The 24,312-nt window shown below is 35.0% G+C and overlaps 2 protein-coding genes across 2 annotated transcripts; both read right to left on the reverse strand.

Moving 5' to 3' along the window:
- Positions 1 to 4,366: 4,366 nt before the first annotated feature.
- Positions 4,367 to 10,158, reverse strand: LOC112797046 (uncharacterized). Its single transcript, XM_072235757.1, has 8 exons — positions 9,622 to 10,158; positions 6,373 to 6,587; positions 6,107 to 6,199; positions 5,828 to 5,972; positions 5,616 to 5,726; positions 5,438 to 5,520; positions 5,298 to 5,355; positions 4,367 to 4,696 (listed from the first exon to the last, which is right to left on the reverse strand). Exons 2-8 carry the CDS (start codon positions 6,580 to 6,582, stop codon positions 4,617 to 4,619), a joined length of 780 nt encoding a protein of 259 aa, XP_072091858.1. The 5' UTR covers positions 6,583 to 6,587; positions 9,622 to 10,158; the 3' UTR covers positions 4,367 to 4,616.
- Positions 10,159 to 14,666: 4,508 nt separating this feature from the next.
- LOC112797047 (uncharacterized) lies at positions 14,667 to 24,294 on the reverse strand. Its single transcript, XM_025839793.2, has 24 exons — positions 24,057 to 24,294; positions 23,821 to 23,957; positions 22,954 to 23,038; positions 22,776 to 22,829; positions 22,232 to 22,323; positions 22,050 to 22,153; positions 21,454 to 21,529; positions 20,109 to 20,562; positions 18,979 to 19,317; positions 18,701 to 18,907; positions 18,481 to 18,579; positions 18,319 to 18,391; positions 18,067 to 18,194; positions 17,674 to 17,965; positions 17,344 to 17,585; positions 17,141 to 17,265; positions 16,922 to 17,039; positions 16,692 to 16,747; positions 16,484 to 16,577; positions 16,225 to 16,402; positions 15,775 to 15,846; positions 15,586 to 15,692; positions 15,425 to 15,487; positions 14,667 to 14,965 (listed from the first exon to the last, which is right to left on the reverse strand). The coding sequence occupies exons 1-24, from the start codon at positions 24,102 to 24,104 to the stop codon at positions 14,858 to 14,860; spliced, it is 3,351 nt and encodes a 1,116-aa protein (XP_025695578.1). The 5' UTR covers positions 24,105 to 24,294; the 3' UTR covers positions 14,667 to 14,857.
- Between the last annotated feature and the right edge of the window lie 18 nt (positions 24,295 to 24,312).

The raw sequence follows: 24,312 nt of genomic DNA on the forward strand, positions 1-24,312 counted from the left end.
TCTTCTTTTTATTCTATTTTGATTTTCAGTTGCTTGAGGACAAGCAACAATTTAAGTTTGGTGTTGTGATGAGCGGATAATTTGTACGCTTTTTGGCATTATTTTTAGTATGTTTTTAGTATGATCTAGTTAGTTTTTAGTATATTTTTATTAGTTTTTAGTTAAAATTCACTTTTTTGGACTTTACTATGAGTTTGTGTGTTTTTCTGTGATTTCAGGTATTTTCTGGCTGAAATTGAGGGTCCTGAGCAAAAATCTGATTCAGAGGCTGAAAAGGACTGCAGATGCTGTTAGATTCTGACCTCCCTGCACTCAAAGTGGATTTTCTGGAGCTACAGAAGCCCAATTGGGGCGCTCTCAATGGCGTTGGAAAGTAGACATCCTGGGCTTTCCAGAAATGTATAATAGTCCATACTTTGCCCGATATTTGATGGCCCAAACCGGCGTTGCAAATCAGCTTCAGAATTCCCAGCGTTTAACGCTGGAACTGGCATAAAAATTGGAGTTAAACGCCCAAACTGGCATAAAAGCTGGCGTTTAACTCCAGAAAAAGTCTCTACACGAAAATGCTTCAATGCTCAGTCCAAGCACACACTAAGTGGACCCGGAAGTGGATTTTTACGTCATTTACTCATTTCTGTATACCCTAGGTTACTAGCTTACTATTAATAGGATCTTTTGACATTGTATCTGTACCTCATGACACTTTACACGTTTCTTTGTGTACCTTCCACGGCATGAGTCTCTAAACCCCATGGTTGGGGGTGAGGAGCTCTGCTGTGTCTTGATGGATTAATGCAATTACTACTGTTTTTTTCATTCAATCATGCTTGCTTCCATTCTAAGATATTACTTGTTCTTAAACCGGATGAATGTGATGATCCGTGACACTCATCATCATTCTCAACTATGAACGTGTGCCTGACAACCACCTCCGTTCTACCTTAGATTAAGTAGATATCTCTTGGATTCTTTAATCAGAATCTTCGTGGTATAAGCTAGAACTGATGGCGGCATTCAAGAGAATCCGGAAGGTCTAAACCTTGTCTGTGGTATTCTGAGTAGGATTCAATGATTGAATGACTGTGACGAGCTTCAAACTCCTGAGGGCTGGGCGTTAGTGACAGACGCAAAAGAATCACTGGATTCTATTCCAACCTGATTGAGAACCGACAGATGGATAGTCGTGCCGTGACAGGGTGCGTTGAACATTTCCACTGAGAGGATGGGAGGTAGCCACTGACAACGGTGAAACCCTTGCATACAGCTTGCCATGGAAGGAGCCTAGCGTGTTTGAAGAAGAAGACAGTAGGAAAGCAGAGATTCAGAAGATAGAGCATCTCCAAAACCTCAACCTATTCTCCATTACTGCAAAACAAGTACTTATTTCATGTTCTTTTGCTTTTCACAATCAATCCTGATAATTTCTGATATCCTGACTAAGAGTTACAAGATAACCATAGCTTTCTTCAAGCCGACAATCTCCGTGGGATCGACCCTTACTCACGTAAGGTATTACTTGGACGACCCAGTGCACTTGCTGGTTAGTTGTGCGGGATTGCAAAGTGTGATTGCAATTTCGTGCACCAGATATGAAGGATTATCTAGTAGGAGGAGGCTTCTTTGCTGATCTTCTCTTATTCACCTAGGCCTTCCCTCAACCTACTCATCTGGGTTGGTTTGGTTATTCTGAGGAGTACTGTTAGTATCAGAGGGTGGAATTGGGTATGATTCAGGGTTTGATTGTGAAAATGAATTTCTATATAACTGTAAAATGTATTGGGTTACTTGTTCAGCTGCTTGGGCTTCATTCTCACTGGATACTGAGGCAAAAATTGCACTTAGAGATGTTAAACCAACAATATGAATTGGCTGCTAATCTTGCTCATTGGGATGCTGTGAAGGATGTGATTGATTAGAAGGTGGCTCATCTGGTTACACAAGTGTTGTGAAAGGCTAAGACATATGTTTTATTGGAGATCTTTGTTGGGCTACATTGCCACCATCCTCTTTTTGGGCCTCAACTTCAACCTGGTTGCTTGCTTCATGGGCCTCTTCCCTTTTTTGGGCCTCCTTCAAAATTTGTACATGACTCACTGTTTCATCATTGTCATCATTCTCAACAATTATAAGTCTTCTTCTTGGAGTCTTCTTTGGAGTTGAATTTCTCTTAGCACAAGTCTTCAATCTCATCTTTGTTAGAGTAATATTCTCTTCAACCATAACATGATCATTTACATGGTGCTCTATGTATAAGTCAATTTTGTTACCATTCTTCACAGCAGCCTGATACAACCTAACTATGTCCATATAAGCCCTTAATAATTTTAGCACATTATCAAACTTACCAGGTTCTAGCCAATAAAATCAGTAATGGATGTATACCTAATGTCCTTCAGCAAATCATTTATGGAAAATCCATTGAGCGTATCCACATTAACTCTCTCAATCTCTATTAGTTCCCCACCAATATACACAAGCTTCCCACATGGATCTTGCTCAAATCTTCCTCTATGATTAATACACAGAGTAATATGGACAGTGGCCATCCTTGCAAGCAATACAATATAATCTAAGGTACCATTTCATGTAATTACAGATAACAACATAGCAACAAAAAATCTAACCCTAATCCAAATGTCTAGCATTTCTCAAGCCCATACAAAATAATCAGAATATCCGACAAAGTCCCAGAATCATTCTAAAATGGAAAAACTAGTAATGAGATACCTTTGTTCTTGGTGGAGCAACAATGGTGGGCTACGAGTAGTGAAGCAACAACTTGATTAAATTGGGGAACTGTCTCTGTCGCGAAATGGAGGTGTTGTGATCTTCTTCTCTGATTTGGGATGGTTGTGGCGACGACAACGGAGTTCTGCTAGGGCACAGAAGGGCGTGAAAGTATTTTTTTCCCATTTTTCTTAATAAAAAAAATTGGATTACACGTAGATAGGTTTGGAGGGATTTTGTTACCACCTAGGTTTGGTTACTAACAGACCAAGTGCGTAACTAACGTCAGGGTACTTTTTGCACACGGAGATCATCGTCCGTGGTTACAAGGTGAGTTTTCTTCTTCTATGGATACATTTGTCAGCATTTACATTTTTTATGGGTACAAATAGTCATTTATTCTAATATCATAATTAAATTTTAGAAGTTATAATAATTTATCTGTAATACAATGTTTCTTAAATTAATGTTTTTATCTCATTTTTCTAATTATGATTTCAAAAAATTATATCATATCTCGAAAGCCTTTTTGTAAAAGAGGGGGGAAGGTTTGGAGAATTGGAAAAAGAATAGTCATTTTTTATTTTTTAACTTTAGTGTTTAAAGACTTTTTTAAACAAAACAAAAAAGCTTTTTTTCCTCTTTTTGCTTGAGCGCTTAAAGATTATATTTAAAACTAAAAAATAGGAAAAACAACCATTAGTATGCATGAATTTTACGAACGTTGACAAAAGTACCCATCAAACAAGAAATCTAATGTTGTACGCATGAAATATGGGTTTCGTATGGCAAAAGTATCCAAAGTCTAATTTTTTGTTGACTTTTTAACAAAATTTCCAAATTAACCCTATCCTTTTCTCTTTCCCAAACTTCAACAACGACAATACTTTAAAAAATTTCATCCATCAATGGCTACATTTTAGCATCTTTGTTTTTTTCTCCCAAATCTTCTTGTTATTCTTCTCAAAATTCACCAAAAAAACACACTCTTTCATATCTAAAGGAATCATAATCAAAATCAAAAGTTTAACATAGCTGAATTTACAACAACCATTCTCACTGCCACTCATCACCCTCTCACTGTCATCGCCTCATCGTCGCTGTGTCTTGTACAGTGCTTGTTCGACAACATCGTTGCCTCCTGTTCCACGGTCGTTCGTCATTGTCGCGGCCTCATAATCGATCTTCCTCATCATTGTCGCCTCCAATAAAATCGTCACCACCACTAATAGCATTGTTGCCACCTCTAGTAGCCTTTTCATCGCTCATTATTGCGGCCTCTCGCAGCCTTGTCGTCATCGTCACATCAATATTTTCTTCTGTCATGGCCACCTTGCATTTGTGGCAATATAAATTCTGGGTATAGCTTGATTAAGTAAATTAATTGGCAATCTAACCTTTCTTTGTTGTTGTTGTTGATGTAAGTAGTGGAAAGGGCCCTTCAAATTCTAAGTGCTTTGGATACTTTTGTATTGAAACTTTTCATTTCCAAAGAAATGAACTTTGGTGCTGAAGTTTGGTGAAGAAGAGAGGCCGTAGAATTGGGGTTGAAAAGGAAGGATGGGTCGATTTGTAAAGTTTGTTAAAAATCAACAAAATATTAGAATTTGAATACTTTTGTCGTGCAAAATCCATCTTTTATGAGTAAAACTTTATTTTTCTTGTTTGATGGGTATTTTTGTCTATGTTCGCAAAATTCATGGGTACTAATAGTTGTTTTTTCTAAAAAATAAAAAAGTGTAGCTGAGAGGTACTAAAATTGCTAACTATCTCTAACTCGAGTAGTTAGAGACGAACGATCACACTCTTTACATTAAATAACAGGTAAAATTAGCATTTTGACTCATTTATAATTTTACTTAGAACCCTTTCTGTAACTCATTATTTTAGAATAGCTTCCATTTCTGCTCCAATGCATCACAGATAAGGCTTACGCAGCATTTAGCACCAAGTGGATAATCAGAAACTGCAAAGTAAACAAAAAATAGCATTACTTTTCTCTATTATATCCTCAAATCAAAACATGATTCGAACAAGTTTCTTGAAATTAAAAAAGATTCAAAAATCCATCAAAAGGAACTTCCACTCCATTCCACTGTCATTCTCCAAAACAAGAAGGGAAACTTTGTTCCGTTTCTTTCCTTTTTTTTTTTCATTTCCTTTTGGCCCATTTTAATTAGTTCTATTCTATTCCATTAATGAAAAAACATATACACATAATGTTAGCAAGACTAATTTATTCTCCCTATCATTTAGCATAAAATCCTTTGTAATCTTAATACCCAAATAAAATTATAGGCTAAACAATCTAGTCAAAGTTTCAGTCACATTGGAAAAATCAAGACCCATATCGATCTTATAAATGAAATATTCAAAATAAAGATATCCACCCTAAAGAACTTTTACATTTTCTTAATTTAGTATAAGTTCCTCCTTAATTATTAGAGCCTATCAACTGAAAATACCTAGACATATATATATTTTAGAGTTGAAGTATGTATAAATGAAACAGGTTAAATTAGATCCAAGAAATTAAACATATTTCAAATTTTAATTTAATTTAATACCAGAAATATAATCATGTGTGTGGTCTTCTTTTACTTTCCCATTTACCATTGCACCCACCTGAAAATAGATAAGAATCTATCATCATAATTAAAACTCAAAGATCAAAGGCTTTATATTTCACTAATAAAATAAATTATACCACAAAAACAGGCGTCATATGATCACTTAGGGAAGAAACGTAGTCATCTATGTGGACCACCTTCTTTGAGCTATAAGAGAGGCCTGCATGTTCCACAATAACATTGTTTTTTCAAAACCGATGTTTGTCTAAAGATTAGCAAAACCTAAAATGAGATATAAACAGCTATACAACCAACCTACTATATGAGAATTGACCGGTAAATGGCGCGTCACAGGCTCTTCAACAATGCGAATAAGTACTTCATTTGTATCTTTAGCACAAACACGAGACTTTCTAAGCAAATCCACTACATATTTCAGAAACAATTTTAATTACTGAAAGTTAAAAAAAAAAATGTGTTCTTAGTATCTAAAAATAAAAGAATGAAAGTAAAAATAGACGACTTACCTATGAGACCACAGAAACGTTTACAAGTTCGAGGAATGCGAACATGTGGCTTGATTTCAAATAGGGCTCCTCCATCAATTTTCACGAATATAGCTTCCACCAAACCATATTTATTAAGTGGACTATCAATAATACTACGGAGTGCCTGAAAAAGTATAACAAATATTGAATCACTTATTCTTAGGATTTTGTCTTGCAGTCTATTGTGTAACATTCACCGTAAAAAAGAAAAGTTTAAAGAAGCTATGAGATTGAGTAGTTAGTGTACAAAGTACAAACCTCAAAAACTATGTCTGGTCGATAATCATTAAGACTCTTATTTTGCTTCAACAGAACATTGGCATCATCATGCGAATTGAGGATTTTCCACTCCTAAAACAAAATCCACAAATTGAATTAAGAACTAGTTTATTTCCTATATACAGCAACAATGTATATACGTCATTTCATCTATTAATTCTCAAAGAAAGTGATATACATTTATCTATCAAAACATTACAAAGTATACGTACACTGTACAATCAATGTAGAAAAAGAAAAGTAACCTTTTTAACAAGTCCTTTCTTCAGTGAAGCATTTTCCAATATAAATATGGCACGTGACCTAACATTAGGATCCTGTGGAGAACCAAGCATTCTATCAACTTTTCCAATTTTACTATCAAGTTCTCTAGGCTCTTCTTTCTCTTCACTGCATTGGGTTTGTGTCTCAAGCATCTTACGCTTCAGCCTACTGTTTGCACATGGAGTGAGCATATTGTCTACAATAACATCCACAAATTGAGAAGAATCCATCCATAAGAAAAACAATACATACTTAAGGTTATGTTAAAGCAGAAAAAGCATGCCCTATGACAGCTCAAGAATCAAGGATACATCATACATGACAAAACATGACACCATACAATACAACATTGATTATGAAGAAAAAACAAGTATATGTCTTCTTTTGTGTTCTTGTATAACTGGAATTGACAATATAACAATGCTCTTCTATGTTCTTTTATAACTCTTATGTCACAGTATTTAGACTCACGTAACAGTTACAAATAAAAGTGTAACTTCTTCTTAAAGGCTTTGAAACGTGAAATGTATACCCATCTATAAATCAATACTACAATGGTTGTCAAACGGGCAAGTCCAGTTAAAATCGTAGAGCCCTGCTAGACTAGACTCGCCGAGTTAACTCGCATAGTTTACTATTCACTACTACAAGCTACGGCCAATTTCAACTAAAAATTGGAAGAGTTAGCATCCAAATTTAACATTCATCCACATAACATATAAAATTCATGAGCAGTTAATAATTTGACCAACAATTAACTTAACACCAACAACTATATTATGTAGTTTTAAGATTCAACAATTCAATCTAACACGTAACAAGTGGTTTAAATTATCATACACTAGTGAGCAGAGAGCCAGAGCCACTGACACAGGCAGAGTAAGGCAAGCAGTGGCGAAGGAGCAGTGCAGTGCAAGGCAGCGGCTGACGGCGTTAAGCGGGCGGACCGGGAGGCAGTGGCCAGGGAGAGAGAGACACGGAAGAAAAAAAGGAAAGGAATGGCAGAAACGTGAAAGAGCAGAGGCAGGCACGAAAGGAGCAGAAGCGACGCACGACGGGGCAGAGCAGAGGCGAGCCGGACGACTGGAGAGTGAACAGAGTGGACAGCACTGGCTGACAGCGGCGACGTCTGACGCAACAGAGTGGACAGGCAAAACAGTGGCTGGCAGCAACACTAAAGAAAGACTGAAGAGGGTAAATCTTTTACCCTACTATTTTAGTTTCTACCCTGACGTTGGATCTTTTTAAATAAAGATCTTTTCTATTATTTACCAGTATATATCTATGATGCATAGATACTGACAGACACTGACAGGGACACACCGACACACAAATTTTAAAATCTTATAAAATACGGGAAAACGCATACATATAAAATATAAAGTATTTTTAAGATAATCGTAATAATATTTTAATATTCTATTGATATTAAAATATAAAATAATTTTTTTAATTATTTTTAATATCTTATTTTAATTATATCTAATATTTAAAATATTTTTTGTTTTAATAAATAATAAAATATACTATATCTAAATTTATTTCAAGAATATATGTTATTGTTAAGAATAAGACTGAACATGCTATCACATGATGGTATTTAGATGTGTCCATGCATGTTCAGAAAAAATTTATTAAAATACGATTGAACACAGCAGACACGTGTATCGAACGAGTGTCAATGAATATCGTATCCAAAATGTGTCCGACACGACACGGCAACTCAGCAAAGTGTCTATACTTCATAGGTATATATTCTTAAAATTATTTAGTTTTTCATGATATTAACGCGTATACAAATTCGTTAATATGGTATACGAATACGAGATAAGTAATAAAATTATTCAGTAGCTAATTTATTGAGTAAAAAGATATATGCCTAATTGCCTATAGATTCAACTATAAGGTTCCGAAAATCCGACGGATTATTAAACCGTTCTAGTTACTGATTTATTGGTTTATTAGTCCAATCGGTCTAACTGTGGTTAATTGAAAAAACTGTTTCATAATAAAATAATAAATAAATTATAAAAACATCCTAAATATCTTTGAAATTTAAAACCCTACATAAAATATCACCAACTAAATATAATTAATCATCAAAATATGCAATGACTTGCTCCAAATTTGTTGACAATTAACATAATTATACTTCCATTAAAAATAGCTGGATTGAATTACAATGCACAAGATAAAGATAGAGAATATTATCTTAATGTAGCTAAGTCAAAAAGTAAAACAGTGACAAATGAAGAAAGATTAACAATTTTCAACCCAATTTTAACAAAGCTCATCACAATGATTATAAAAAAAAAAAAAAAAGCAATGAAGTAACAGTGATTCAGTAACATACGCAGTGCAAATTCAAGAAACTTCAATAAAATTTAACTACAGAAACAGACAATAAAACAGTAATAGAGTTATAAATTTAAAATTTATCATCAAATACAATCAGTGAGCAGTCAACCAAGTACTGACTGGGCATTCAAAAAAAAAAATCAAAAGAACATTTAAAACACAGCAAAAACACAACAACAATAGGAACATTTAAAACAAAGCAACCCAAAAACAAATCTAAAAATCACCATTGCTGAAAACACTGATTTGATACGTGTATGCTCAGAATTAAAAGCTAATCTTACAGGAAAGTGAAGAATACCCAAACCAAAGAACCTTCAATCACAGCTTAAATCAAGAATAGAAAATCACAACAAAAACAAAAAAAAATAAAAAAATAACATAAGAACGACAGAACAACAACACAAGAACAATTAGCAAATTAACAAGATCAATAACAGTTAAAATTTACCAGAAGAACACTAATGCAAGTGGAATCATCATGCTAATATGTTTTCTGCAAAGATGCTATTTGTGCAGCTAAAATTTCCTAATTACTAAGATCCAATTATTCTAATTTCACATGCAATCAACTTACTAAGTTTCTAAAAGCTAGAAATTATAAAACCTACCAGAGATATGGTTAAAGCATTTCATCAAACATGTTGCATGTGGTAAAATTAAAACGAAATAAAGAGAATGCAAAGCTTAATATCAATGTGATAGAGAAGAGAACATAACTATTGTAACTTTAATTCAGTTCATGAAAAAATCCAAAACACTACCAAATCAAATAGTTACTTATTGTAATGGAAATCAGAAGTTGCAGAGTATGAAGCAGAGTATTGGTGTTGTGTGAGTGTATTGTCTGGTAGCGGGTTTAGGGAACTCACGGCGGCAACAAAAGAGAGCAGTTCGACGGCTAAGTGGAGCGCGCGGGTTGGTCGCAGAGTTTGAAGCAGAGCAACGTGGCTTCCAGACGAACGCGAATGCGAACTCGAACGGTGAACGGCGAGTGAACGCGAACGGTGAACGCCGAGCGAACGTGAACGGCGAAGAACGCGAACGAAGACGACAGATGAACGAAAGCCCGAACGTGAACGGCAAACAAACGGCGACGGAAGCGCCGCTGAGCAGACAAAGACGACGGACGCCGAGCTCGAGGAAGCAGCCGCGATCGGTGACAGCGAACAGGGGTTGAAGACTTGGAGCACGAGGGAAGCTAGATAGACGGACGGATGGCGAACTTTGAGTGCGACGGACGGCGGCAGTATGCCACACCTTGCGGCGGTGGTGTAGGCTTACAATGCTAGGGTTTTTTGGCTGGGTTTGTGTGATTTCTTTCTGAATGAAAGAAAGGAAGGTAGAAAGGGAGAAAGAAACGAAGGAGCTTCCGTTTTTGTGTAAACCGGGCGGCTTCCGTTTAACAATTTCTCACCGGTTTTCTAACAACGGTTTTATATGTCTGACCGGACCGTTAATATTGTCGGTTCGCTGTTGAACAGGTCCGACCGGCCGTTCAGGTCCGGTTTTCAACCAAAAGAAAACTTTTACACCAGTTTGAATTGATTTAGAAATAAAATCGATAGAATTCATTGCAATGCAATTTCGTACCGATTTTATTTTTATTTATCCTTATCCATCAACAATCTAGTCAATTTTATAAGCAATCTTTTCATAAACAATTTCTAAAACTTTTAGCGGGTTAGCGTTAGAAAATTTTACTGTGTTACTCTATATACTATTTTTAGTACTACTATATTGGTAACTTTTTAACATCAATATCAACCAAATTTTAAAAATTATTTTTTTCATGAATTTTAAACTATAAATCCTTGATTCTATTTTTTGATTACTTAAATCCTAGATTATATATTTTTAACTGTATATTATAATCCTGAATACTAAATTTTTAAAAAATAAGAATTAAAAGATAATTTTAAAATAAAATATTAGTTAACGTTAATTAATTAAAAATTAATTTTTATATTTATTCTTTTTAATAAACTAATTTCTCACGCAGAATGAATAATTTTCATGTGAAAATATTAGTTCAAATATACGGATATATTATATCAAATTATTTAACAATATTTATCTATTAATTTTATATAAAATTATTTTAACTATTTTTTATATAAATATTTACCATTTTTATATATAAAATATATTAATATTACTTATATATTATAACCCAATATTCTATGCGTAGCGTTTGCAGAACCTCATATATTGCTATAAATAATGAATATTTAATTTTTAGAGTTAATATTCAAAAACGTCCTTGAAAGATACCTCGTTTTTCATATGAGACCCCGAATGATAAAGTTAATCAAAATTGTCTCCGAAAGATGACGGACAGAACCACATTAGTCCTTCCGTCAATTTGTCCGCTGAGCTGACTAACGTTGGATGATGTATGCCTTAAGTGTCTGGGTGGCTGAGGCCTACGTGTACGATGGGGTTGCTGACAAGGTAAGTTCGTTTAAAGAAGTCAAATCAGTCTCTTGGATGATGAACCCTAATCCCAAATGTGATGATAAATAAGTCGCATTCTGGAATTGTTGGGTCGTCGGGAGGATGGAGACAGGAAATGGATGTCATAGTGGTGGGGCATCTCTTCGGTCCGCACGAGAGTTACGGTTCCAGTGCTTCAATGCGAATGAGGAGGACGACTCATGAGAAAGCATGTTTCTGCAGGTTGAAGGCTGTGATAAAAAAAATCTGGGACAGCAGAGAACCCAGAGAGATTATTCTATGCATGTTCAAGGTACCGGGTAAGTTGTTTTGAAAATGTTGAAGTTTTTCCATCTTCTTCTGTGTTATTGGGTGTGCTTCATTATATTTTTTCTGATTTTTGAATTTCCAGAAGGGCAGTTACTGTAATTACTTTGAGTGGGTTGATGCTGATGACTATGAAGCAGTGGTTGAAGGTGGTGCTAAAGAAGATTCCAGAACTGAATTGCAGGTTGAAAGTGAGTATGATGAATGGAGGGTGAAGGTGGCATGGAGATTAGGTAGCTTGGAAGCTGAAGTTAGATATTTGAAACCGCTAGTAATTTTCATGTTTGTGATAGTTGTGATTAATATTAGCATTTGCTGTTTGATATGTACTTCTAAGTAGAAAAAATCCTGTTGAAATGTAATGGTGTACTGATTTGGATTGATTGAATGAGAATAGTGTTTTGATTAGTGCTGTTTAAGGTTAACTACAAAGTCTCAATTACTGGCATTGTGGAATATTGCAAATTAATCAATATCACTGTTGCTATAAGATTAAGCCATAAACAGGATAAGTAATCAAAGTAAGTAGTCATAGCATTGTGCTGCCATTCAAGGCTAATAGTCACATTCAAGGATAATAGTCACATTGTCTGCAAGATAAGTACCACAATTAATAAGGTATCCAATCCTAAAACTGAAAGCTACACCAAAAGAGAAGGGCTATCACAACTATCAGATTACAATAACCACAAAATGTTACTTCATTTGTCCTATATAAAAAACTAAAGCAACCCGAAAACATTGCTTTGTCATCAATGTGGTTTATCATTCTTCCTAGGGTGCTTGAAGCCTGGAGTAGACACAAAAGTCATAAAATTGACCAGCTTCCTAGCAATCGCAGAACTTGTCCCTTTGATGGTCTCAGCCAAGATTGCCATTGGTGCAGATGTAGTAGGTGTAGGGGAGGATCTAGCTCTTGCTTTCGCTTTAATCACCTGTAGTTTAGGGAAATCATTCACCTCAGGGTCAGCTCTATTTGCAGCAGGAGAAGCAACTGCCAGTTGCAGCTGCATCTGCCTAGCATTTTTCTCAGCATCAGATGCTTTCTTCTTTGCACAGCTTCTTTTGTTGTGGCCAACCTCACCACAGAATATGCATCTAATTGGGTTGTACTTTCTTTTCATCTTTGTCTTTGACCCACTTTCCTGTTCATCCTTCGCTCTTCTTCTTTTTTTTTTTTGTCGGTCTTCCAGGTTTCTGTTTAAATGGGGGGGGGGGGGGGGGGAGACAGGTGCAAGATGTGGTGTTTTTTCCCATAGATCCTGTCCTTTTATCGGATTAACATTGAAACAGTAAGTTCTCCTATAGGCGTCCATCTTCAACCAGTCATGGCAATACTCCTCAGTCCTTTTTTCATTCTTTGAGAGAAGTTAGGTTTTGGCAAAAAAATTGTAAAAATACCTCCTCACTAAAAAAAAATACTAAGCCCGCCCCGTTCTGCCAAAGCCCGCGATTTAAGCGGTGCGGATTAGGTGGGCTTTTGCTATTTGGCGGTCCCAATTTTTCAGTCTGACCCGCCTTTTTTGGCAGGTTACGTGGGCCGGCCCGGCGGGTTTAGACCCGTTTGCCACCCCTACCTACAATCCTTACACATTGCAACCAAATCTGCATCTGTAACTACGCTTCTCAAACCAGAAGAGAGGGGCACTCCAGGAACTTTCCACCAACAGTTTCCAGCTTCAATGTATCCCAACTCCTTATAGTAGCCCCTTACAAAGAACACATCAAGTGTGTTTCCATCAACACCCATCAAGACTTCGGTATTGTCGGGTTCATATATCATATCTCCCTCAACAGAATTTTTAAACATTCCACCATGGTGAAAGACAAAAGTCATGGGAGGACCCTCCATCTATAATAACAGAGACAATAATACCATTATCAAACAAAATAAAACATACCAAAACAAACCCTAAATCCAAAATAAACATGCAACAACCCAGTAGAACCATCACTGAAATGGAAGACCCCTACCTAACAAATCATCACAAATGCCAGTAAGAACAAACCATTTCAACCCACTCATATCATACAACAACATTCATGAAAACTGTTACTCACCCCAAACCCTACCCACAATAAGATGAACCCATGAGTCACGCCACTAGCAGGACATCATGCAACATAATTACTCAATAAACAAGAGAAACGATTGATCCTTACCTATAAAAGTCGAGATGGCTTCCTCCACTATCAATGTCGCTCCAGGAGACGATCACTTTTGTATCCAATACCGATAACTCTTCCAGGCTATCAGTCTTCCTACGCTGACGAAGGTTGATGGCCTACTTCAAGTGTTGGGTCGAAGGCTTAGGGTATACCTTGAGGGAGACGATAAGTTTTGGAGCGAAACAGAGTGAGATGCTTGTTTGCAGAGGGGGTCATGGGTTGCAACGTTTTGAATCTCTCCAGGGCACCAAACACCGTCGTCTCAGCTCCTGGAGGCCATTGATTCAAAACGGCGTCGTTTTGTAACTGTGCCACACGGGCACTTAACAGCACACGTCACCTAACGTTAGTCAACTCAGCGGACGAATTGACAGAAGGACTAACGTGGTCATATTCGTCATCTTTCAATGATGATTTTGATTAACTTTATCATTCGGGGACTCTATAGAGAATGAGGTATCTTTCGAAGACGATTTTAAATATTAACTCATAACGAGAAACATTGTACTGCTAATACTCTTTCTTAATATTATTAATATTAACTAATATTTTAGGTTAATATCTTATAAATTAATATTTAAAATTTAGTATTTAAAGTTGACCAGGTATTAGCCAAAAACTATGAAACTCTACTTTGTCTAGTTGTTGTGTGTACTACTACTTATATTAGATACATTTTCGTCCGACACATATTTTTCGTGTTTATCCCTTAATAAAAAATAAAAAATAAATTTTTAAACACATTATACATATTTAAATATTATCATATATCAATATATATAACTTTATTTTTATCATATTCTTAAAAAGATTTTAAAAATTATATATTATTGTTTATTAAAATAAAAATTTATTTTAAATACTTTATATCATTTAAAAGGACATTAAAAAAATAAAAAAGAAATTTATATTTTAATTTTAATAAAATATCATTACAATTTAAGGAAATTGCTTTCAAGAATATAACGAAGAGCAGAAGAGATAACCGTGTAATGTCGTGCAAAATCTTTATGCTAATCATATGCAAAGAATAAAACAAAAAACAAAGCCAATGGCCACACATATATAATATAATATACAAGACAAGATAATAAATACAGAATTGATTGAGCAAACCAATTTCCCCTCCCCTCCACCTCCCAAGGCCCCCACACCTTTTTTCTTTTTTCTTTCTCTCTATATTTGCCACCATTTCCTCCTTTCCATGGTCTTCACAAGCTCATTTGCTAATGATGCAAAATCTTCAGCTCCACTTTGCAGTTCTGCAGTGCGTTGGCTTATTCTCTGAATCAAATTGAGCAGACAAATTTCAGTTGAACTGAAAACTTATCAAAATATGTGAAAACTATATATATATATAATTTCTTCAGTTAAAAAAAGGATATTTTCTGACAAAATGAGTTGAAACAAATGCATCCTAATGATACTTTCAGCTAAGATGTTTTTAAATTGCCAAAAAGCCAAAAACAGTTGCAATTCCCGGGGGGGGGGGGGGGGGGAAGAACAGATAAATCAAAATAACATGCATATGTCAATAATCATAAATCATTTTATCCATCCCTCATAATTTCATTAGCGACAAGACAAAGCAGAAACAAGGAAATATCGAAGATTTACTTCATCATATAACACAAGAATATAGCCTTATCTCACTAGGTGGTGTTAGTACTGCATCATATAAGTACAAAATGTTATTATAGAAGCTGTGTAAGTTGGCAATGTGAGATCACATAAAATTTCTACCTCCAATTTTTCCTGCCTCTCCACAAGCTTGTTTCTTGCTTGGGCAGCAGCTGAAGAAGCATCCTGAAATCACACATTAAATGACACATTTTAATAACTGAAATCAACAGAACACGATGAAAGAGAAAGGAATCTCAAAGAAAAGAAAGATAGAACATTACCCCAGTTTTTCTATAAGTAGCCATAATTTCTTCAGGAGTTCTAAGTCTTGGTTTTACATCATCACTAGTTGCACCTTCAAATAGTTTCTCCCTTTCTCGCAAGTTATCTGCACAAAAATATACAAAATTGTTACCGATCTGGCGACCTTTCTAGTTCAAATATGAGACGAATATTCGAATGTGGTTTACCTTTCTGTTTGTTCTTAACATTAGGTGAATACGTAGACACCTCAGTTATGGGCTCATCTATTTCAATGTCATCTGTACCACAATGAAGCAAGTTTTGATGTTGTGTTTTCAAGACTACAAGTGTCATATAGGTTTGTCATACAAGAACTAAGAAATCACTAAATTGGCTTGAATGTTGCAATAAATTTGGTTATGTTGACTAAATCATCCTTTGTCTCTTTTCATTGATTTGTGATTACTATATTAATTGGGGTAATAAATATCAGGGTTAAACTAAAAAGAACATGTTTCATAGATATTCACAAATGACAAATAATCTTAGACAAAATATATATATTGATAAAAACTAAAAGACACTTATTCATGGACAAGATGGACAAGAGGGCGAGTCATATTACCAACAAACAAAATAATGAAAGGTAAAAATGGATAGACGGTTTGGCAAGAAACCTATATTGAGTTCCAATTCATCTGAAACTGTTTGATGAAAATCTGACCGGGGGGACTTATAGAATTTGTCTTCCAAATGCATGAAATTGGAGGGTTGAATTTTAATCATATTGGTTGGAGAGGCTTTCCCTCCTTTAAATCCTTTGACAATACCTCCTAAAATTCCTGGTGCAGAGATCTGTGCCAAAATGATTAAGCTGATTAGATATACAAATAGTGGTGGATTTAGGATACTAAATAAAATCAGAGAAACTAAAACCTGTTTTTTCTTCTGGCTCGAAGAAAATCTAAAGGCAGCATCAGCAGCAGCTGCAAGAACTTTATCATGAAGACAAGGTAAACGCTCCAGATTCCTAAAATAGTATAGAAAATTCTTCATTCAACTTTTTCTTCCTTATTTCCACATGTAAACAAGGAATCCACAATTCCACATTATTAATAAATTCATTACAAAATAGCAAAAATACCTGAATTTGTCTTCACCGGCTAGTAATGAGATAAATGTCAATTCAGAACCATTAGCCTGTAAGTTATCAACAAGAGATGAACGATTTGAAGACTCAGTTGCTAAATTGTAAGCTGACTGAGTATTTGGCTAGAATATCAGGTATGTTTTACATAATCCCATATAAAATGGAAGAAGCAAAAAGAAGAAATAGAGTCCCAGGAAATGTTAAAGTTCTAAAGAATATTATACCAGTGCAATATTTCCATTAGCATCAGAACACAAGGTTTTGTCCATATTCACTTTATAATTCCACCTTAAGATTGATAATAAAGAGCTTTCTGTAACCAATTCCAAATCTGGTAAAGACCTGTCAGACAAATGCTAAAAATTATCAATACACATTATTAGCAAAATCAATAATTACTTATTGCAAGGTAAAGCCCTAGAACAAAGCACTAGCGCTTCCACCTGATCTCAAATATTCCAGTCTGAAGCAACGATAGTAGCCCACAATATTTGTCGTCTTTCTTTAAAATTGTGGTCCAATAGTAGGACTTGGTATCTTTCACTTTTCGAATTGGTTTCTTATTTCCCTGTAACAATATTCATCAAATTTATTTAAAAACAATGCCAATGCAAGTACTAATTGTCATGATAATCAGTTAGAGGACCTGTATCAATGATTTTGCAGAGAATAACCGCAATGAATTCTCACAGCAAAGCAGAACAAGTGGATCAAAAAGTAAATCCCCAGCAGCTGTTACTTCCGAAGAGGAACTTTCAGCCTCTGCTGAATTTATGCCAGTTGGGTTACTTTCTCGAACAGGTTCATCAGGGCTAGCACTAGCAGTATCCTTCAAGGGCTCCTCCTCATGTCTGTCATTTGTTGCTTCAGTAGTCGCGATGCTATCCTCTGTAATACAAAATTCTCTTAGAATTTCGAATCAAATCTAAGTGCAGTAAAACTTGCAATATATTGAATTGATGAAAATTGAACTTGCCTATAACATGTATTGAAATTGCAGTTGATTCTTTCACGTGTAATGGTTGGCTGGAAATCATTTTACCAGTATCCCCTTCCACTATATTAATCTTTCCATCCCGAGAAGAGATGAATATTATTTCTTCAAGAGAGTTGCCTGTGCTTGATGTTTCTGATTGCTTTGGACTATTCAAAGCACTATGGAATCGTGCTTGTTCTTTCCAAATCATTGAAGTGATTGGAGAGCTTGAGATTGGTACACTGTCGATCATGAACAAAACTGACATTGAAGTCATATCACAGACTGCAACCTGAAAAGAAATAATTATTAAGCGAGATGCATCAATATATATATATATATATAAAAAGCAACAAGAAACAAAGTGAATTGACTAATGAGAGTGATACTCACACGGCCACTTGAATATCCAATAGCAAGTTTTGTTCCAGAATTTGAAAATGATAATGCTTGTACTGGAGAACCAAGAAGGGAAATAACAGCACTACAATGGGTTCCCTTTCCTTGGGGAGATTCATGGACTGCGATACAAGTTTAACAACATAAGTAACTAATTACGTTTTCTGAACAAGTATTTACAAATTCCATATGTGAAAAAATGGGTAAGGTAGGGTTCCATGATGATGAGAGAAATCTAGAGATCACCTTCACTTTTTGTTTCTGTGACAAAATGACAATTTCTCCCATCAGAATGGCCTTGGAGGTCATAAATGCAAACCTATCAAATTCATCACACAGCAAAGGATTAAGTATAGGACAATAGTGTATTGCCTTTGATAGCTTAACTGATTAAGAAAGATTTCTGACAAGACCGCTCTCATTGCCAACAGCCAAAAGTAGGGAGACCGAGCAGAAGTCCAATTTTGTCACTGGAGCACTTGAACCAGCCACTTTTATATCTTTCACCTACCAAACACACAAAGAAAATGTCAAAACAAATAGATATAGAAAATTCACTTACACCCAACATAAGTATATGGTTTCTATTTCTATATATTTGGAGAGAAAATACTTGTGGAATTCTTACCTCTCCCTCTATGTAGCAAATATAAGATAAGACTGGATGTGTAGCATCACAGACTAGGACAGATCCATCCGAATAACCAGCAAAATAAACTCTCTCAATCCCAGAACCTTTAGGTGTGGACAAATGGCTGGGAACACCACCAGTCAACGGCCAATGTGAAGGAGTTGCTAAACTAGGTGTTGAGCCTGTTCTTAGAACTGAGGCTACCTAAGACAAAGGAAACAAGTCATTAGGGAAGCACAAAACAAACACATCACCAGCAAGTCATTAGAGATTACCTCAGTTAGAATCTTAGATGAAGTTGACTCACTGGGCAACCTGACAAGTTGTGTAACAGTCAAAGAAGGATCAGCAATAGGTATTAGCACTGGAAACTCCAAAGCATCTATAGATGGGGTCCTGTTCTGCTGAGATGTTAATGCAGACAGGTTATCACTATCATAAAAATGTAGCTGTCCAGGGTTTGTCAACACAAAAAGATCGGCTTTGGTGTTCAGCTCCATTGCCCCGGCTCTTGGCAGTAAAATCAAGTCTGCAAAAGAGCCACTAAGGGTAAGGTCTGCACGACTAATGCATTTTACTGTCTCCATCCCAGATGACCATTCAAGAGTTAAAACCTGCAACAATACTTTAAAGTTTAGGGGAACACAACAAATATGGTTTAAAAAAAAAAACTAGTGAAAAGTGGAATATCATCAATTCAATGTTTACGACAAATGAAAAAAATTTTCCCACAACAAAGTCAACAGCATCATACATTTATAATTGGTTGTTAGAAATTCTGCTGATAAAGGGTAAGAAATTAATGAAATATATAGGAGGCACACCCATAATTTAGTTAATGCGAGGGTAATCAACCAGATTGACTATATCAAATGGAATATTCTCCATTTTAAATATTTCCTGCATAATCTTATTAGGTATATGAGAATGATTAGATTATAATATAATTTTTAGACAAAAAGATGTTACCATTAAATATTTCTAGTTGCTATAGTTTCTAGACATTCTTACATTTTTAACTGATGTTGTACGGCTGTCTTAGCTTGTCTTCTTTTAAAAGGATCAGATGCAAAGTGACAGAGAACACACTTCATTTCTGTATGTCACAAACTCTCTCTGCTAAAGTTTGTGCTATAGCTTATAAGGCAAAGACAAAATCATAGATTTTAACATTACATTTACAATATGTTCCTTTACGCAAGAATGGCTATATCTCACATGCCACATCATGCAAGAGCCAGTTAGGCTTGACACATGTTCAAATTTACTTATATAATGAAGGATAGCAAGCATAATATTCTATTCTATTTGAAGGCACGTGAATGGCCAAATTCTAACAAAAAGAAAAAGATACAAATTTTAAATTTGAAAACCAAATAGTAATAGCCATGAACAAATTACTCACAGTCAAAACTTCTTCAGATCCAATTTCATCACCACCGTAGACAAACAACTGTCCATCACAATCACTACGGGATTTTTGGTTGCTGGACCATTGCAAGACAATGACCGGGAGTCTTCTTTCTGCACTTGACAATTGTAGCTTAACAACATTTTTAGATGAAGTTTGTTGACCTTTAGAAGGTGCTGTGGATGATAAATTCCAGAAAAGGATATCTCCATCTAAGTATCCCACAGCAAGAATGGACCCACTCAAAGACGCCCAGCACAGAGCACTTATCTCTTTGTCACCAAGATTTTGTTCAATACTATCGGATGGAACATTGGTGTCTGGTTCAATGGATGAGTCACTACCATGATCCTTCAATTGGAGATCCTTTCCTCCACCAACGAACACGATTTTAGATTCAGCTATATCCCAAAGAATTAGCAGTCCATCCTGAAATGCAATCAACAGTCTGCAAAAATATAGAAAAATACCGGAATTCATTAAGTTGAACACATTCAGTATCAAAACACATTTTCCCTTCACTTTCTAATGTCATAGACAAGACCATCCATGAGGTGGTCAAACGAGGTCTACATGTAAACGGTCTCTCTGTAGACATATACATGATAGAGCACAATGGCGTCGTTTGATTCATGTAGCCGACCCCACTTAGTGGGACAAGGCTTTGTTGTTGTTGTTGTTGTTGTTTCTAATATCATAGACAAAAGGAGACATGACACATCAAATACTGATGGTGACTGTTGATATTATATTCAGATAATTCAGTCAATTAGTTGTTAGGTGTCAATTAGGTTAGATTAGGTCAGTCAATTAGCTGTTAGGTGTCAATTAGGTTAGATTAGAATTAATTATGAACTATGTTTTATCTTTAGTAGGTATTGTAATGATTAATTAGTGTATATAAATATATGAGCTGAGGAGTTCAGAAACCTCAAGCTTTTCACATTAAATCACTGTCTAAACAGAGACATTATTCACTGGCTTGAAATGATTTTGCCATGGTTTCAACCAGAGTTCAAAGATATGGCTATTATTAATATGATAGAAACTACATGCCGCTTTTGTTTCTAGGAAGAAGAATATGAGTTATACGAAAACACTTATGCTCACTATAGATTGTAGTAATTTTGAAAGTTGAATACAGAGAGAGATAAACATAACAAAGTTAAACTAGAAAGTGCAAGCAATAATAGGAAATTTTACAGAAATATATATATTTTTCCTCTGGCATTGCTTGGATAAATCTCAAATTTTGAAACTAAGAGACAGATAATTAATGTTAAATACCTATATGAGCTTTTATGACAAAAAATAAGAATATAAACTACGTATCTCTTGCCTGTTCCCAAAAGACGAAGGTTGTGAAAGAATTCCTACAATTGGTTGGTCACTGTAATCTGAAAACCCGGCAGCTTCTATCAAAAGAAAGCAAAAATGGAAATGAGCAAATCTTAGAGCAAAGAAAAACAAATAGCTCAAACATAAAATCATCTGAAGACATTTCAGACATTGCAGTTACATAGTATTTACTTCATTAAAAGAGATTCAAGGAAACTCAAAGAGTATGTGTGTTTTTTTTTTTTTTTTGGGGGGGGGTGTTGAAGGGACTAATATATAATATCTGATCATTTGACAGTAGGGCAGAGCCTCTCATGTTTTAAGGGAGGCAATGGCTCCCTCTAAACTTCTATTTTTTCTTATAAACTGTGTGTAAATTTTGGTTTAGCCCCCTTAAAACTTTTATTTTTATTTTGATCTCTTTATATTCGAAAATTAAACTTTGGCCCCTCTCCAAATTTTATGCTAGCTCCCCCCGTGACAGAGTAATCTTTGATAGTTTGATAAAATGCATATACACACATCTTTAGAAAATGCAGACCGTATGTAGCATTTATCAGTCATGAAACTAACGTCACAAATGAAGTAATGAACTACCTCTTAGAAATTTTGCAGACAAATCATATGATGACTTAAGTAGTTGTCCTTCCTCAGCTTCAAACTTTACCACAGAAAATGATCCATGCTCATCTCCAACATAACTGAATATCATAATAAAGTAACAAGTTATTCATCATAATCAATTGCAGTTAACCACTACAGACACAGAACCAACATACATGAAGTGGGAGCCACTAATTACAGAGAAAGCAGTAATGTTGGATTCCCATTCTAAAGAACAAACAAGGCTTCTGCTCTCGAGACTCCAAATCTGCAAAAACATAAATTAAAAAAGTAAAAAAAGTAGAAATAAAAATAACAATAAAAAATAAAAGTAACACAGCCAGCATTCTTCTGGCTACACTATAATTGGCTTGGAAATCTAGGTCAATCACCTTACTAACATTACATCAACCATAACCTTATATTCTGAATTGTTAATTTCATAAATAATCATGCTTATCATTGTTCTTTCAGCAAATTCACAATGAGCAAAGAGAAAATGAAGCCAAAATATCCATGATACAATGCAAATACATAAAATATAGACAAAAGTAAAGAGACTGAAGAACTAAAGTATATAGGCTATTTGAAGGGAACTTGGGAAAACAAGAGAAGCACCCAATGATATCAAAGTTTTTTAATCTTTCATTGCTCAGCAATGCCTTTAATTAGAAATCCGTACTACATCACAGAAAATGAATTCTATGAGAAGAAAGTTACCTGGATATCATTGTCATTTAATACACCAACTAAGTACCCCTGGTTCTGAAGGAACTGCAAATGCCAAAAGAATCCATGCGTCAATATGCCTCTAATTTTAGGAAGAATCATCATAAGCTTAGAAAGGTAAGGTTTATACAATTTTGTATCATATTTGTGAAATGCAGATGAAACATACCTCCAAGTGCTTATAAGGCAATTGCTTAGGAGAAATCAAAATTCCCTCAATATTATCACCGCCAATTACCTTTAGTCTTCCATCCCTGCCATTAATGTAAGCAATATAAGCACCCAACATTCAGTTAATAAGAACATTCATTTAGCAGGCTAATCGATAACAGGATATTAGAATATGGCTTTCATCCATGTACATGGATTACATTCAGCTAGATTTTTTGGTATGATACATTCAGCTAGATTTAACGCTAACAACATGCACACTTCTTGCAACTATCAAGTGCATAAAAAGAAATTTACAGAAAATAAAAGCAACTTATTTTCATATATGAATTATTTTTTCAAAATTTCAGAAACTCTTTTTTTTCTCATTGACATCTTTTTAAGATATGGGAGCAGTGCAAACTAAAGTAACATAGCATCCATAGTATAGAATCTATATATGTACAAGAATAAAAGGCAATATGCAACTATACTTATCACAGATAATTAGAATGTTTCAATTACCAAGTCTAAGAGTAATTTTTTTCCCCTAAATTGTTGAATCCATTTCGTTTCTCAATGACATCTTTCTATGCAGGAACATTGCAATATCTAAACATCTACAGTATAAATATCAAACCATCAACAACAAAAAAAGAGTCAATATCAAATGAATTGCTTATCAACACCGAGTTCCAAAGATTAAACTTCTCTAAATTTCCTAGTTCATTTTCCTAAGCAATATACTACTAAACAATATAGCTTACAAATTGACCAAAATTAATGTAGCTAACAGCTTTTATATTATAAGTTTATAAACCATCCATCAAAATAATAATAATAACAGTAATAATAAATAGATTGAGAGAAAATTAAATGAACTAACAGTGTTCCAATAGCCAAGAGTCTCTGAATGGAATCAAAGGCGAGAACTGAAGCCGTTGATGGAATGCCATAGTGGATCACAATTCTTGGATCCAACTCACTTGACTTCAAGCCTCTATGGTGTTGGAACTTACTATGCTGAAATAAATTCAAAAAAATTAAATTAGAAGAATTTCAAACCTATAAAAAAGAACCCCAGGAAGAAATGAAGTTGAAAGAAAAAGGAAGTTTTGTTACGTTGGAATGGTGGAGCACAGCTTTGTGCAACAACTTCTTGGCGAACATGGTGGGTTGGTGGTGTCGTCGTCGTAGTCGTTAGGTTTGTGTTTGAGAATTTGGTTTGGGTTTTTCCTTTTGGATGATCAAACCAATGCTAATAGTAATATTTTTCCCATTTTTGCATTCAAAAATCAAAATTCTTTGCTTTTTCTTTCAGCTCTCTCATCAGTCAGTCACCCAGACCCAGCCGGTCAATGAAACAGAAATAGAATTA

The sequence above is a fragment of the Arachis hypogaea genome, chromosome 4 (genome assembly GCF_003086295.3).
Source record: "Arachis hypogaea cultivar Tifrunner chromosome 4, arahy.Tifrunner.gnm2.J5K5, whole genome shotgun sequence".
Classification (NCBI taxonomy): domain Eukaryota; kingdom Viridiplantae; phylum Streptophyta; class Magnoliopsida; order Fabales; family Fabaceae; genus Arachis; species Arachis hypogaea.

Coding starts and splice junctions, on each gene's coding strand:
- LOC112797047 (XM_025839793.2), bottom strand. CDS start 24,104: ATGTTCGCCAAGAAGTTGTTGCACAAAGCTGTGCTCCACCATTCCAAC. Junction 15,693..15,774: donor TGTTAAGAACAAACAGAAAG/GTAAACCACATT, acceptor ATTTTTGTGCAG/ATAACTTGCGAGAAAGGGAG. Junction 14,966..15,424: donor AGAGGCAGGAAAAATTGGAG/GTAGAAATTTTA, acceptor AATTTGATTCAG/AGAATAAGCCAACGCACTGC.
- LOC112797046 (XM_072235757.1), bottom strand. CDS start 6,582: ATGCTCACTCCATGTGCAAACAGTAGGCTGAAGCGTAAGATGCTTGAG. Junction 5,521..5,615: donor GGTCAATTCTCATATAGTAG/GTTGGTTGTATA, acceptor TGGAACATGCAG/GCCTCTCTTATAGCTCAAAG. Junction 4,697..5,297: donor CACACATGATTATATTTCTG/GTATTAAATTAA, acceptor TTTACTTTGCAG/TTTCTGATTATCCACTTGGT.